Raw genomic sequence first — 15,480 nt, forward strand, 5'->3', positions numbered from 1 at the left:
GAGACTTCTGGAACTTCTTTGGGTCTTGTGGATTCTAGAACATTGCTCTGAGTGTGGGGTCCCAAATATTTGCCCCTTTGAGATTTTTCACATTTTGAAGATTACACATTTCTTCACTAGAATGTTGCTGATGCCCTAGAAGTGTTGATCATTTTATTTTGCATATATACCTTGTAATTGCTTTAAAGAAGAATTAAATATGGGATGGACTAAACTTACGTATTAAAGATCTTAATTCGGCTTTTAACTTGATTTTGTTTAGCTTTGTTTAGATTTAATTTACTAAACATCAGAAGAAAGAAGCCAAAAGCCAGATTGTTTATAGTGAAAGAAGAATGAAGACTTGAAATAGTACCCAGATAATTTAGGGTAAAGTCAGTCTTTGTCCTAAAATACTCTGCTGAGGGCAAAAAAAAACTTTTTTAGCATCAATTTGTTTTTCTGCGTATTTGTTTTTTTTTAAATTTTAAATGATAATTTTGAAAATAATTGTACACAAAAGAAAATAAAAATTAGTTGTCTAATTTAATTACTATTATTTGGTATATTTTCTGATTCCTGTAGTTTATTTTGTTAGGAATGTTTATACTATACATAGATACCTATTTGTATTAATTCTCCTTTTTTTCCCTCCCACATTGTTGACTGTTATTTGAATTTTTTTCTTTTTCTTTTTCTCTCTCTCTATTTTTTGAGATGGAGTTTTGCTGTTGTTGCCCAGGCTGGAGTGCAATGGCACGAACTCAGCTCACTGCAACCTCCACCTCCTGGGTGCAAATGATTCTCCTGCCTCAGCCTCCCAAGTAACTGGGATTATAGGCACCCGCCACCACAGCCAGCTAATTTTTGTATTTTTAGTAGAGACGGGGTTTCACCATGTTGGCCAGGCTGATTTCGAACTCCTGACCTCAGATGATCCACCTGCCTCGGCCTCGCGAAGTGCTGGGATTACAGATGTGAACCACCGCAACGCTGGAAAAAAATGTTTTTTAATGGCTGTATGCATAATAGCCCATTATATGGAAGACCTGTGAACTATTTCACCCCTCTCCTGTAGTGGGTATTTAAGTTAATAATTAATAAGTCCAGATTTTTGCTGTTACCGGATAAATCTGTGGTATTATTTCTTTACTTAATTAATAGGATATATTTCTGAAAGTGGAATTACCAGGTTAAAGGGTACAGGGTAGGATATGAACCACTTTTAAGACTTTTTATTACCTAGTGTCAGATTTCACTCCAGGGAGATGATACCAAAAGGATTCTTTTAGGTTATTGTACGACATTCGGACATTTTCACTATTTTCTGTGTCATCATAAGTATGGAGACTTTCAAAGCCATGTTCTTAATCAGTACTTTTAAAAACCGTAGCTCACATTTAACAGATGACTCCCGCAAATCATTTTGAGAATTGTATGAGAACTTTTAGATATCTTGTATACATTAATAATAATGATTGAAAAAAAATGTGTGTAGCTTGTGTGCTCTCAACTTTCTTCTGGTAATATTTATGTTTTTAGGCAACAAGCTGTTGTTTTTTAGTTGGGTGCGTGTTCTTCTCTGAAGGGTTTTTTAAAAAATAATTACTTGTAAATTGGATGGAAAGCAAAAATCAGATTGGGACTGAATATACATTTTAGATTTGAAAAGATAGCTTAGGGAACTGGTTCCTTTTTGTCCCATGGCTTATAGTTTCTAAAATGAATTTTATAGATCAATGTTACTTTATGAATTACCAGTATTAATTGATTTGTGCAGCTTGCCAGAGTCACTAGAAAGAATGTGAGAAATAAACTTGGTTAATTGTTGAAGTCACGTATGTGTACTCTGTTCTTGGAGCTCAAGTTTAGTGTAGGCATATGTATATTACAGTTAGCTTACTCCTTTAATTAGAACCGTGCTTCATCCCACTGTTTTTATAAAATTGCTGGAGAATTCTGAAGCGTCAGTGTTCTAGGTACACCCAAGATTTTTCATTTAGTACAAGGTGTCCAATGATTTGAAGTTGTAGAAGAAAGCTTTCAGCAGCTCATAATTAATAGGACCTTCTAATGTTCAATCTGGAAAGTATCTTAGAGTTCATCAGTGGTTTGGTGGGGTACTCAGTCATAGAGGAAATTCACTGTGGGTGGGTGGCAGGCTGGGGAATATTTTCTGAAGCCCAGGCATATTGTAGAATAAAACACAAAATTACAGGAAGTTTTAGGACAAGCCATTGGATGTCAAAGATGTGTAATGTTTACCACGTACAGCCCTAGACCAATCCTGGCCCTCAAGAACCTTAGTTCACTCACCCCTGCTTTTAGTTTTTCCTCAGTGGAGAATGAAAAGCTCTGATAGAGTCTAGTTTTCCTGTTACAGATGGAGAAACGAGGCCCAGAGAGAGGTTAGTGATCCTGCCCTGTGTTAAACAGGAAGTTACCTTGCAATCCAAGTCCCCTTACTCCTAGTCTAGTGCTACTGTTTGGCAGCTGTATCTCACAATTAAGTGCCATATTCTGCATAACCCAAATTGTATTGCATATGAGGATTTTCAGTGACATTCATTGGATTAGAAAGTACTTCAGCATTGGCTCGTTGCTTATTGGTCAAATGATCTGTGGAAGACCAACTTTGTTGTCATTTCAATAAAGCTGGGCACTTAGAAGCTAGCTGTGTCTTATGGAAGGCTTGTTGACCCTTCTTCAGGAGCCCAGCTTAAGTGCCAGGGGCCTGCAGAGCAAAGGGAGGAGTATGTAAATATTTGATTTTAGCCCAAGCCAGCATCCACAACAGGAGGGTGTTTCCTGGGAGAGAATATTGACACCAAGGGCAGCATTATTTACATAATTATCCTCTTCTCTACCAGCTACATCTATGTCCCCTGACAGCACGTAGCACAGAGTAAAGGGTAAATGGTGCCATGTAATACTTGCTGAATTATATTATATTACTAAAGTATACACATACACATACATCCTGAATTTTCACATTGGTACTGTTTTATGGGGGAAAAGTCATGGAAAAATAGAGCTAAGCTAGCCAAGATATTTTGTTAACAGAGCTCACCTGCAAGAGGACAGTTTGCTATAATATTTTTATTTAATTGCTTACTGGTGCTACCTCATTGATTTAGCCCATGTATCAGGTTATTCTTCAGAAGATGAAATGTTACTACAGAACAAATGTCTTGAGAAAAGTTGATCAATCATGAAGGACTCTATAGAACATTCAGTCGCTTAGTAATACCAGGATAGAATTTTTTATATAGCATATCCCTAGAATTAACTTAAAACTGCGCCATGGTATATAATTTGGGGGAAAAAATGTGATCTGGTGCTTCAATCACATAAAGGAAAAATAATCTTGAGGTTTAGAATAAGACCTAGAAATTAATCATTTTTTGAATGTATGTGGCCGATTTGAGAAAGAATCTTTGCTCACACGCAGCTTTTTGAAAGTGGGATGAGTTGAAGCTGGTAAGTTGAAGCTGACAAGCAATGGTGGTGGCACCCAGTGGGACTGATCCAGTGATGTCTGGGCACCACCGTGTGAAGACAAGGACAGCGGTGAAGAGGGAAGAGCCCATGGGAGAGGCTGCTTTGGCCTTTGACTCAGTAATTTAGTTTTTATAAAAGGGGTCCCCGTCGTGTTGCACTGACTTTCTTCTCTTAGGAGGCAACTTGGTTAAAACTGTCTTGCAGATTCAAAAGTGGTCAATACAGCACTTATTAAAGAACAATAGAAAGAGAGAACTAACATGTATTAAGCCCTTCAGTCTCACCTACTAAGCATGGAACATAAACTGCCTTGCTCAGTCCCCACAACCACACAACAGTCCTAAGATGATGTCGCCTTTTTTTTTTTTTTTAATCATCTTGTAAGCATACCAACACTGGGGCTTCAGGTTTACAGAAAGGCTCTTTTCCCCAGACCATACTTGCAGTCTGCCTCTGCTCTCTGTGGTGCTTTGGTATGTGCCTTCTGCAGTAGACTGAGCCCTGAGGGCTCACTGCTATGCACCTGTTCCAGGCTTTTCTGGGTCAGCTCAGGAGTATTTTGGTCTTCTGCACACATCACCTTGGAAGTGGACCTGTGTATTTAAATCACTGATGTATGCTGCAAGCTCCTGGTCCACCCCCACTCACTCACTCCTGAAAATAAACATGCTAGTATATTGAACTCACTAAGTAAGGCAAAGCCTCAGTAAGACTCACAGAAATCATCAATAATAACATGGGTTGCAGTGCCCCCACCTCTCATCCCAGTTTATTTATTTCTTTATTTTTATTATTATTTTTTGAGACAGAGTCTTGCTCTGTCGCCCAGGCTGGAGGGCAATGATGTGACCTCAGCTCACTGCAACCTCTTCCTCCTGGGTTCAAGTGATTCTCCTGTCTCTGCCTCTCTAGTAGCTGGGATTACAGGCTCCCACCACCATGCCCAGCAAATTTTTGTATTTTTCAGTAGAGATGGGGTTTCACCATGTTGGCCAGGCTGGTCTCGAACTCCTGACCTCAAGTGATCTGCCCACCTTTGCCTCCCAAAGTGCTGGGATTACAGGTGTGAGCCACTGTGCCCGGCCTGTTTATTTTTTTTTTAGAAATAAGATCTTGCTATCTTACCCAGGCTGGTCTCCAACTCCTGGCCTCAGGTGATCCTCCCACCTCGGCCTCCCAAAGCTCTGAGATTATAGGCATGAACCACTCTGCCCCACCTCTCTTGGCTCTTTAAAAAAATAGTTTATTTTCCCTTGTTACCAGAACAAGTCTTGATTTGATTCCTGACTACACCATTTAAACTGTGAGGTGTAGTCATTTGTGGAAATTGAAGTCTGTATGTATAGGATTTACCTCCAAATATTTGGTAATTACAGATCATTTTTGCTGTTGCATCACTTTTCGTATCTCCCTTCTATTGAAAATACCTCAGTTAATAAACAGTACAGGTCCACTTGCGAATATCTGAAGATACAGGAGAAAGCTGAATTTCCTTGTCATTTTTTATTGTGCCTCACCACATCAAGGGAGTGTGGTGATGGTGTTATGAGAACCCTTATGTATTAAAGGCTCACTATTGATTTGATGTGAATAGAATTTGGTATTTAATATGAAATCTGAATAGTGTAATTTGAGGCAGAGCAACATACCTATTAAACTTTAGAGCTAGGAAGTAACTTGGTCTGTGGAAGGAGGGTTTACAGCAGGGGAATACTGTGGCTTTTGCTAAAATGATTTCAAATTTTCAAATATCTGAATTAAACACATGAGATTGTAATTTTCTTCATGTATGTCTGTGATGTCGTTACACAACAGTCAATTTTAATGAAAACATAAATATTTAAGTCACAATTTCTCCTTTTCAATTTTTCTCATCTAGAAGGAGCTGGCAAACAGCCCTGACTGTCCCCAGATGTGTGCCTATAAGCTGGTGACCATCAAATTCAAGTGGTGGGGACTGCAAAGCAAAGTAGAAAACTTCATTCAGAAGGTAAAAATCTGTTGAAAACGTGGTGACTTAGATTTAGGGTAAGATCGGAGCTAGCTATTATTAATGGGATATCTTCTCTATTGTTACTTTTTTTCCCTCCTTTATGATATGAAAATTATTGTCCCTACATAATTCATTTCAGCCCTTCTTTATACCTTGAAGCAGCAAAGACAGATGGCAGCAGAGGTTTTAAGGGACTTTTTGGGGACAAGCACAACAGCTTTTCATTCAAAGTGCTTACCTTATGATTTGCCCAGCACTTCTGTAGAGGACCCTTTTCCCCACACAGCACATCCCCAAGAGGACCTGGTGTTCTGATCCTGGCTGGAGGGAGAGAGCGAGCCCAGCTTGCTGAAGGGCTCCTCTGCCCCAGCTCAGCTGGACCCTTCCCCCTACCCTCCATATCTCTCAGAATATATATGTGTGCCTTGTGCTGTCACAGGGGAGGGATGACTTCTTTAGAGGTCCTTAGTGAAAATAGGCACACTCTGAACTAAGGTACACAATCTGATGATCCAAATTCTACTTGTTTCTTTTTTATGTCTTCTTTATTAAAGTGAAAGTAACATGGGCAGTTAGATCTAGGAGGAGGGGAGAATTGGAATTTTATAAATGCACACGGTTGTTACTACCTAGGAATGTTGAAACATTTCCTTGGTATTTACTTTTCCTGTAGGGTGAATATTTATTCTGTTATTATTATAAAGAAACCCTCATTATATCTCAGATCTCCACAATTAGTAGTGTCTGTTTCATAATAACTTTTCTATTTTTAAACTATAGCTGCTGTAATACTTTATAAGACAAGGATCTCAAAGTGCTGGAAACTTTGATTATTCATGGGCCTGCTTGCAGTTGGCCCACAGTAGGCATTCTGTAAATATTGGTATTCTTCCTTCCTCTTGGATCATAATCATAGATTAACAGTCCAGTTCTGAAAAAATGGAAGTCACACATGTAATTGATAAAATCCTTTCTATTCATGGAAAAATATTTTTAAGTTGAAGCTTGTCCAGAAATACTTATTGTTCCATGCAGTTTTCTCTCTTTTTGGGAAAGTTGAATAAAACTTAAATAATCCTGCAATTGAAACCACATTATATACATGGTTTTTAAATATATTTATAATAGTGGCAGCAACGTGTTGTGTAGAAAAATTAAGGGAGAGTTTGTAATGATTCTTAATTTAATAAAAGAACCCAGGACTCTTTTCTTTCAATGCATTATTGTATTCCACTTCATAGTGCATGTTAAGAATGACAATATATAGTTTTATAGCAGAAGAAATCTAGTTGACCTTTGCTCATTGACATTTAGAAAAAGGTAAAAATAAATCAGGCCCAGCAGGAATGTGTTGGATTAGGTCATACACACCACATTTTTTTAATTTCTACTAGATCATGACACCTTTGCCTGGGAGATTGTTTTCCATTTCACAGGGAAAGGTTCTTTTTTTTTTTTTAATTTTGCTGTACACAATGATAATAAAATGGAATTATGATTTCCACAAATCTACAGAGTAGTCTTTTTGAACCAAATGTGTAAATTTCATGGGTTAATTGGAACATGTAAAGTTAATGTGTCATTAATCTTGAGTTTTTGTCATCTTATGCTACTTTTTTTCTTTGCTTTAAAAGCAAGAAAAACGGATATTTACAAACTTCCATCGCCAGCTGTTTTGTTGGATTGACAAGTGGATCGATCTCACAATGGAAGACATTAGGAGAATGGAAGACGAGACTCAGAAAGAACTAGAAACAGTAAGACTGGCTGTTCTATGGCAATTCTCTAATTTTCCCTTTTCTAAAACTGTATACATGCTTGTAAATACAGAGCTAGAATTAGGAAGAGTGTTATTAAAAGCCATTCTGTATTCTACTTATTCTCATCAAAATGGAGTTTCTTAGACACTGCTATTCCTTCACATATTCTGATCTCTCTTTTGTTGAGCAGATTGCGTGAAGGTAGACTAGAGTTTTCTCAGTCTAGAATTTGTTACCTGTTAAATATCTAATGCTTCTGTATTCTTTCTTACACACAAACTCTAGTTCTCTATGTTGGTTCCTGGTTCACAGTCCTTTTAGACACTTTGCCAGACTAAGTTGCTTTTGGCTCAGTTTGTATCACAGCAAGTTTACAAATGTTAACACGATAAGTCCTAGTTCGCTTTTTTTGTAGAAAAGGTAAGGCTAGTGGTATTGTTACTAATTCTGGAAATGCCTCCTCTGCTTCTCCCAACTAGCAATGAATCTTTATTTCTTCCTAAGCTTTAGGCAGATTCAGGTGATCCTTGGGCAAGAGGTCAGCATGCCACAGTTCAGTGTTACAGCCCATCCCAGCTGCTCACCACCACTAGTGGGCAGGGCCGGCAGCCAGTGGGCGTCTCCTCTCTCTTTGGGATGGATGCTTCCCTGGCTTCCTCTTGCATGTGTCTGGTTTTGTTTTTGCCCTGGGCCATGTTTGTCTTCAGTTGGCAGTAAGGCCCCATGGGTGAAACGGACCCAAGGAATGTCCAGGGCCTGCTAGTGGTTTCCATGTGGTCATCTCGAGTCCTGCCAACAGGCCCAGTTTTGGAAGCCCTGCAGGTGTGAGCATTTGACAGACGCCTGCGTGTGAGGCAGAAACTCCATTTAATCACAGGAGAATGGCAGCAAATCAGATTCTTTGGCACAAAAGGAAACCTATTTTTCTGGCACATAGCATCGTAAAGAATCTGTTTAAAGTTGCTTACTTTTGGTGATTACAGCAGATCTGCTTCTAATTAGTTTTATATAAACCTTCTGAGAGGACTAGGACATATTTTCTTTATAAGGCAATAAAATATTTTAACCTTATCTTATACATAAAGTAAACTATAGGCAGACTCCAACTTATGAATGGATTTTGTTCCAAAAAATTTTGATTGTTTGAAATTTGGAACATATTTTATAAATTAGGGTTTGGTTTCTAGACTAGCCAGCGGAAGCCTCTTTGACTCCAATTTCTCATACTAATATTAGGGCTGTGAGTTCTGGATATAGGGAATAGGGTGATGAAATGGCAAGAGCGGAAGATACCCCCATCACTTCCTTATTTTTATTCTAGCCACAGGCAAAACATTTAAATAGGCAACAGCAGGTCATGGGCACTTCCTACCTTTCTTTCCAGACCTCTCTCCCACTTCTGTGTTCCCTTTTTCAAGAGTCAGATGTCTTTCTCTGACTCTATAACAAGCACCCCCCTGGCCCTCGATACCCTATCCAGTTTTAGTCCATTTACCTTGTCTGGTTTCACTCCCTCCAAGTGCCCAAGTCTCCAGGAATACCTGCCAGCTCTGCCTTCAGCCCTTCCAAGCTGCTGGTGGGTGTCCACTGAACATGAAACAGAAGCAGCAAGAGACAGCCATCCACACTAAGCCCATGATGTAGCACTGGCATTTTCAACAAGGATTTACCAACAGCTCAAACCCTTGGGAGAGAGCCCTTCTCTCAGTTTTTAATTTTTATACTGAAGAACTGTGTGTCACATAGGGAAGAGTAGTTACCATTGACCAGGTGATAAATATAGCCCTATCTGGTTTGGACTCTGACCCCTACCTATCTCTGGACCCCTTGGACAGAACTTGACTGAAATTTCTTCCCCCAGGGAAGTACTCTTGCTTCCCTAACAAGTTCTCAGCCGCACGATACCTGAACACAGAATGGTCCCAGCATCAACACGCTGTGACCCTCCGCTGTGGAGCTGGTGACTCTTGCTCTCAACTATGGCAGTGGGCCTGCAGGTGCAGCTGCTGCTCCATGCAGATCAGTTATTTGTGAGCTGGAAATTGCACTCCTGAAGAAGGTGTAAGATAGAGAAGTAAAAGGCCAATTCCTTAGACAGTGTCACCATTCTTATACCCACATTGCTGAAACTGATTAACCCCCTCATAAAGCTAGTAGAAAATCTATCATTGCTTCACAGTGAGGGTACATAGCAATTGCTTTGTCAACTATCTCAAAAACATTTTAAGACAAATTTCACCATTAAGTGCTGCATCTTAACGTTGAATCCCATTTAAGTTATTTTGCTGTAGGTCATTGGGGAGTGCTTGATTCCACATCACAGAATCAAGATGCTGCTGCTTTGAGTCCTAACAGTGGCTTTGTGAAAGCATCCTCAGAATCTGGGCAGCATCAAGCCTGCAGGCCAAGAATGCCTACCCGGAAAGCACCTGCCTCTTGAAGAGGCATCCCATTTTAGAGTCCTCTTTACCATGCTTTTTCCTTGAGGTCCTGACCCCTGACACCTGATGATAGATTTTAATGATGTTATAATGCTCTTAATTCGCAAATATTTTAAGAATTGGATTTCTTTCAAATGGGTTTTGGCCCTGGAGAGAATTAGTATCTTGAGAGGTTAGGCACACGAGGAATGCCCCTGCCTATGATCTGCAGGGAACTGCCCTGGGGTTGAGGCTCAGCGGCTGAAGGAGGACTTTAGGTTAACGTTTTACCTGTTTGTTCTTAACTGGCACTTCTGGTACAGGGGTGGGGGTGAGGATGTGTTGAGTTTTAATGCATTTATTGCATTTGTTTGTTTTCTGTTCATTTGGTTTTTTGTTTTCTCATTGAGTTGTGTCGCTTGTCTGGAGGCTATTGTTATGAATGCCTGTCCTTTCTAATACATCTGTGTGCCCTTCATGGTTTGCCATACATTGTTTCTGTGCTTGCCTTTTCTTCCTTTCATTCTCCCTCCTTTCAGTAAACTTCCTTTAAAGGACTCCCCTGAGAGACCCTGTTCTCAGAAGCAGCAGAGAGGTGTGGCCCACACCCTCATGGCTTCCTTGTCTGGCCTAGGGACTATACAAATGTGGACCAGACCTTTGGGACGTTTTCTCACATATTGGCAAACAATTTATTTACCCATTGGCTGTTTTTCATAATTTTTTATCAGTCTGCAGGCTTTTGTTTTTTACATTTAAGGATGGATAAACCTTTTTTTGTGCTAAGAAAAGCCTTTTGCAAGAATGTCTTTAAGCCAAGGTTATTTGAGGGGCCTCAGAACTTCATTCTTAACGTGGATATGGTTATAAACAGTCAGCCATCACTTCATAATTTCTTCTAGATCTTTTTTCTCCCCTTGCTTACTAACCCCTATTTAGAGTCTGATTTCAGCAGCTCACAATTTTATTTTACGTTTAGATGCGTAAGAGGGGTTCCGTTCGAGGCACGTCGGCTGCTGATGTCTAGATGAGTCCCCTGTAGGGTCAGAGACAATATCAAACTGTGTAAGTGAAGACCTGGGTAAAAAGATGTTTCAAAACCTGTACCTTTTGGTGATGGGCAGTTAACTTGCTGAGCAGAAGCTCTAAGTGTTAAATGTGGTTTTATTTTTAGAATTTAAAAGATAAATATTTAGAAATTAATAGTGAACACTTATTATATAGTCTTTAAAAATTTTACCTGTGGACCAGGTTGAATTTAGTAATCCTGGGTTAGTTTTTAGTGTTATGGGTTAGAACCCAGCCGCCAGATGCTCTTACTCATCACGTAGCACATTGTCCTAGAAGCTAGCTGATTTTTCGATACCGAGTTAATTGACCCGGTTCTTTGTAGAACCATTTGTGGTTAGTAAGGAAATATGTAAAATCACTTGAGATCACATAAAGATTCTCTATCCCATACCATACGAGCCAACCTCAATAATTTGTTTTGGCTGTAATATTTTCTGTGCACCAGAAAGTCTTCCTTGATATTTCATCTTCAGTTATTATAGTTAGCTGTACTCTGCGTAAATGCACTTTAGTTTTAATTTATGGTGTAAAACATTTCTGTGGTCTTATTTATTTAAAACATTATATGCCCATATAACAAATTTTCCCAGAGATGCAGAAAAACAGAAAATCAAAATCTCCCTCACAAATTGAAACCAGTGTGAGTAAACAAAAATCGACAGTATGCTGTATCATTTGTTTATATTGAACTATGATGTTTATTAGAAAAAGAATGAGATGTAACACTCTCCTCCCTCCACTGTGGTTCTTTGCTGCCCCACATGAGCTACCCGCTCTTTTAATTTTTGAACATTGGGATGAATGAAGTGTTCAATTGTGAGAAAAGCTAGTTGTGCCAAATAAGAATGAAGTAACTCTTCCAAGATTCCCCCAAAACACTTTTAAATTCCATGTTCATTAAAAAAAATAATAATAATAAGTTATTGTTACTTTTGTTAAACTCTCCTAAGTTTTTGTGATTTATTTCTGCCTCGACTTTATTTTCCCCTCTGATGAGAATATATTGTGGCATTAGTAGTAAGACCAAAATCTTTTTAAACAGATGAAAATTGTAAGATGCAGTAGTTGGGGTACATTTTCTGCCAAAAGTTTTGATACATTGAGAAATTTTTTTTTTTTTTTGGAAAGTGTGTGTGACAAGCTGCTGTCTAACATTTTCTGTCTCTATTTTAACACATTTTGCACTGTCTTTCACTTTTCTTACAGTTACGTAATCAAGGTCAAGTGAGGGGAACAAGCGCAGCCAGTGATGAGTGAAGAAGAATCTGACCAGTATCTTGCAGTGTTGACGTTTCCCAGATGTGTGCTTGTGATGATACACACACAAGCACAGGTTCTCCACCACGTGTGTATATATGTATGTGTGCATATGTCTGTAGCTGTATATAAAGCGCATGTAGAGCTACAGATCCAAATACACACATTTGTGTATATATGTACATACAGACATACTGAAGGGATTAGTACAATTTCTCCAAAGTACTGTACCTATCTTCAGCAAGAATGCAAAAGAAAATATTTTCAATATATATACCTGGAACAGATTTTAATAATTATCAGAGTAATACCATTAATGGACAAATTGACTGCAATGTAATACTAGCTGGTATGTTTCATAAATGTCAAGTTGTGGACCAACATATATAGCCTTTTATTATTTTTCTCTTCTTTTAAGTCAGTTTCTTATAAATTTTTATTTTAGTCCCATAAGCAGTAGACTCCCACAGAAAATTTCTTCAAAATTTTTTGGTATTCCAGGGAATCTGGGGTGTAAACTCTGAATATATTTATAACTATTTATTTCTGGATGGTCATTATCTTGTAGCCAAATCTGACAATATCAGGTAAGGAGCAAAGTTACAGGCCAGTTTTTACTTGTTTGCCCTGAGGGAAAAATCCTTAGAAAAAAATTGTGGTTTTTATTGGATTTTTATATTTTAAATTTCAAATATTTTTCTACATCAAACCTAGCAAAAATGGAGATGACGGTTTCTGATTTATAATAAACACTAGACAATTTTCAGCCTCCTGTTAGGCAAACACATTGATGGAGAAATTAGTCTTAATAGGATTGTAGGCTGTGTAGAAAAGCTAAAAGTATAGCACTTCACGGAGTCTTGTTTTGAAGGTGACGGTCTGTAACTACAGCTTGGAAACTATGCAAATGGTCTAGATTCCTCAGAGCTCACATGATAGGATATAGTTAGTGATGACATTTTGCTCTTCTTGTGGAAACACACACTTCAAGGGGGAGATGGTGACGTTGAGATAGGAACAGTTTAAGATGCAGTGTGAGTCTGGCCTGCGCGGTGAGGAGGCCCCGCCAGGAGGCTGGGGGACCTCCGACTGTGGGATGTGCTCTCAAGTAGGATGTCATCAGAACAGATCCTGAATAGGCATCATGAGAATGCTGGTCAGAACGGGCTGCCACTTTTTTTTTTTTTTTAAAGGAAGGAACAATAGCTAGGTTAGATTTTTATCAGCTTTCTCTGTCTGAATCCAGTTTTTCCCCTGTCAGTCCTGGAAGCTTGAATAGAATTATATTGTTGAAGCCTTCAGGTCACAAACTGTCTTTTTTAACCTCCTGTCCCTCCTAAAACACGCCAACCCCTGCAGTCAAATCACATTAGTAATCTGATTTGCTGACAGTCCTGTCCTGCCTGCTCCTTGTTTTCCCACATGTCCTGCATCCCTCCCCCACTGGAGTGATTTCAGTGAATCAGACAAGGAAGGATGTTTAGGATCACTACTGCATTGCAATACCCTGTCATCCTCAGCAACAAAACCCACATTTCATACATCCTTTGTGTACTCAGGATAAAGACCGATGTTTACTCTCTGGGCACTGTTGTAAGATAGGTTTTGTCAGAGCATAATCATTGTCTGCAAAGTGTTTGGTGCGAGGAAGATCATTGCTAATTTTGTGAAATAAAGAGTCTAGCCCTCTCCTTTTAATGAACTTAACTCTCGCTGGCATCTGTAGTATCATTGGGAGCTTAGGCACACATGGAAATGAGAGCCCGGCGCATGGATTTTAATGTTTTTCTAACAACTGTGGAGATTTGAGGGAATGTGTGGTGAATGTAAAATACCTAGTTTACTTGGCAGTCTCTTGTGTAAATTACAGTAAAACAAAGTAAATGAAATTTAAACAAAAAATAAATTTGATCACAAAATGCCACTTGTGTGCTTGAGTGGTTGTTTCCCTGAGCCACTGGTTCGGAACACCTCAGACCACTACTCTGTTTTTCGAGAACTCTGTCACTGGCAGCACTGCCACTCTGGGAAAATTGTTTTGTTTTAATTGCAAATTCTTATTCTTGAAATGTACCTGTGCCACACTAAGTGGTTACGTTTGGTTTCTTAAGTAATTTTCTGTCTTTAAAAGCTAAGCAGTAAACTAAAGGATTACATGTTATTAGTCTCAGCGGTTTTCAGAAATTATTTTTAAAGGGGAAAACAGGGAAAACCCATCGTATTTTTAAAGCACTTAGTAAGGATTTTGCCATTTGATTCTGATTGTTTGAAGATTAGGTCTTTTTGGTGCGGGGTCACCTTTTACCTCTCCTTTTAGGATTTAGTCCTTTCCAGTCTACTTTTTTGTGCGTGTCACAACCATATTCTTGTGGTTCTGGCTCACATTGTAGAACCGCTGAACACAAGGAGAGGTAGCCAGCTCGGCTCTATGGTTGGATTTAATATATAGTGTCATATGTTGGGATATCTTACTGGTTTGTTTTCTGAGGTAAGTTTCTTAGTGTTGTGTTTCAGACATTGTGTTTGCGTTTACGGTGACGCTATCATTCATGCACTTGGCCATCCGAGCATGGATACAGTGAGCCCTCGGTTCTCTCTGCCAAGATGAATAAAAGCAGTGTACATTCCAGCGTGTGAGACAGACATGTGGACAGGTAAATTACAAGGCAGTGTGATTAAGAGTAGAGAGTTGGTTGAGAGAGATCTTAGACACCATCCTCATTGTATAGATGAGAAAGCAGAAGTCGCCAAGGCAGCCTGGCAGCTGGGACCCAAGAAGCCTAGGGTGCCAGTCCTTGGGCAATGTGGGGTCAGGCATACCCAGGGCCCTCCTGGTTCCTGGCTGAGTCTTGGACTTCTTACCTCTCAATGGAGGCCATGATGCCCAGCTGTAAGGTGGTCAGGGTCACTTGAGACACTGTGTCCTGTAGCACAGTGGGGTGGTTCTTCCCTCCTGTTTCATTCATCTACCAAACGGCCTCCTAATTGATCTAAAATCACTTGGATCTTTTGTCCTTGTGGACCTAACACTTGGCTTTTAAAGTTTAACTTTCTGTCCCCTCTTCAACTTGCTAAATTGAAAAGTGTTGCAGCCCAACCTCACAGATCTTCTCAGGAAATAAGAGACATTTGTTAACATTTGTTTTGTACCTTTCCTCTCAGCAGCTTAGTTGACAAGGGCAGTGTGTGGGATTTCCTGTTCTTGCTCATTTGGAAGGAGAATGTTCTTTGTTCTTAGACCCTCAGCTCTCATGTGAGAGCCATAGAATGTTGCGAGGTGGAGTTCTGTGGATACAGAAGGAATGTTTTCAAGTTAGACTCACTGCCAATGTTAGGATTTGGGACTTTGCATGATTGGGAGGGAGAGGGAGTGCTGGAGAATAGGTTAAAAGTTGTCCTGCTGAGCTTGGAGCATCTCCTGCCAACCTGGAGTGCTTCCCAGGAGCCCTGCCAGTGTCACTTGGGGTTATGTTTTCTGATTTGGAAGCGTTCAGCAGCA

General features: G+C 39.5%; 1 protein-coding gene across 3 annotated transcripts in view; it reads left to right on the forward strand.

Moving 5' to 3' along the window:
- Positions 1 to 13,905, forward strand: part of PITPNB (phosphatidylinositol transfer protein beta) — a 67,803-nt gene extending 53,898 nt beyond the window's left edge. For 2 of the 3 annotated variants that reach the window (XM_025400564.1, XM_025400562.1), the window contains exons 9-12: positions 5,360 to 5,470; positions 7,108 to 7,230; positions 10,633 to 10,718; positions 11,931 to 13,905. In XM_025400564.1, the coding sequence (XP_025256349.1) occupies positions 5,360 to 5,470; positions 7,108 to 7,230; positions 10,633 to 10,680 (282 nt within the window). In that variant the 3' untranslated portion in view covers positions 10,681 to 10,718; positions 11,931 to 13,905. The remainder of the gene's footprint in view (positions 1 to 5,359; positions 5,471 to 7,107; positions 7,231 to 10,632; positions 10,719 to 11,930) is intronic. The other variant, XM_025400563.1, reaches the window with a different exon arrangement.
- Positions 13,906 to 15,480: the final 1,575 nt, after the last annotated feature.

This window comes from Theropithecus gelada, chromosome 10, assembly GCF_003255815.1.
Source record: "Theropithecus gelada isolate Dixy chromosome 10, Tgel_1.0, whole genome shotgun sequence".
Taxonomy (NCBI): domain Eukaryota; kingdom Metazoa; phylum Chordata; class Mammalia; order Primates; family Cercopithecidae; genus Theropithecus; species Theropithecus gelada.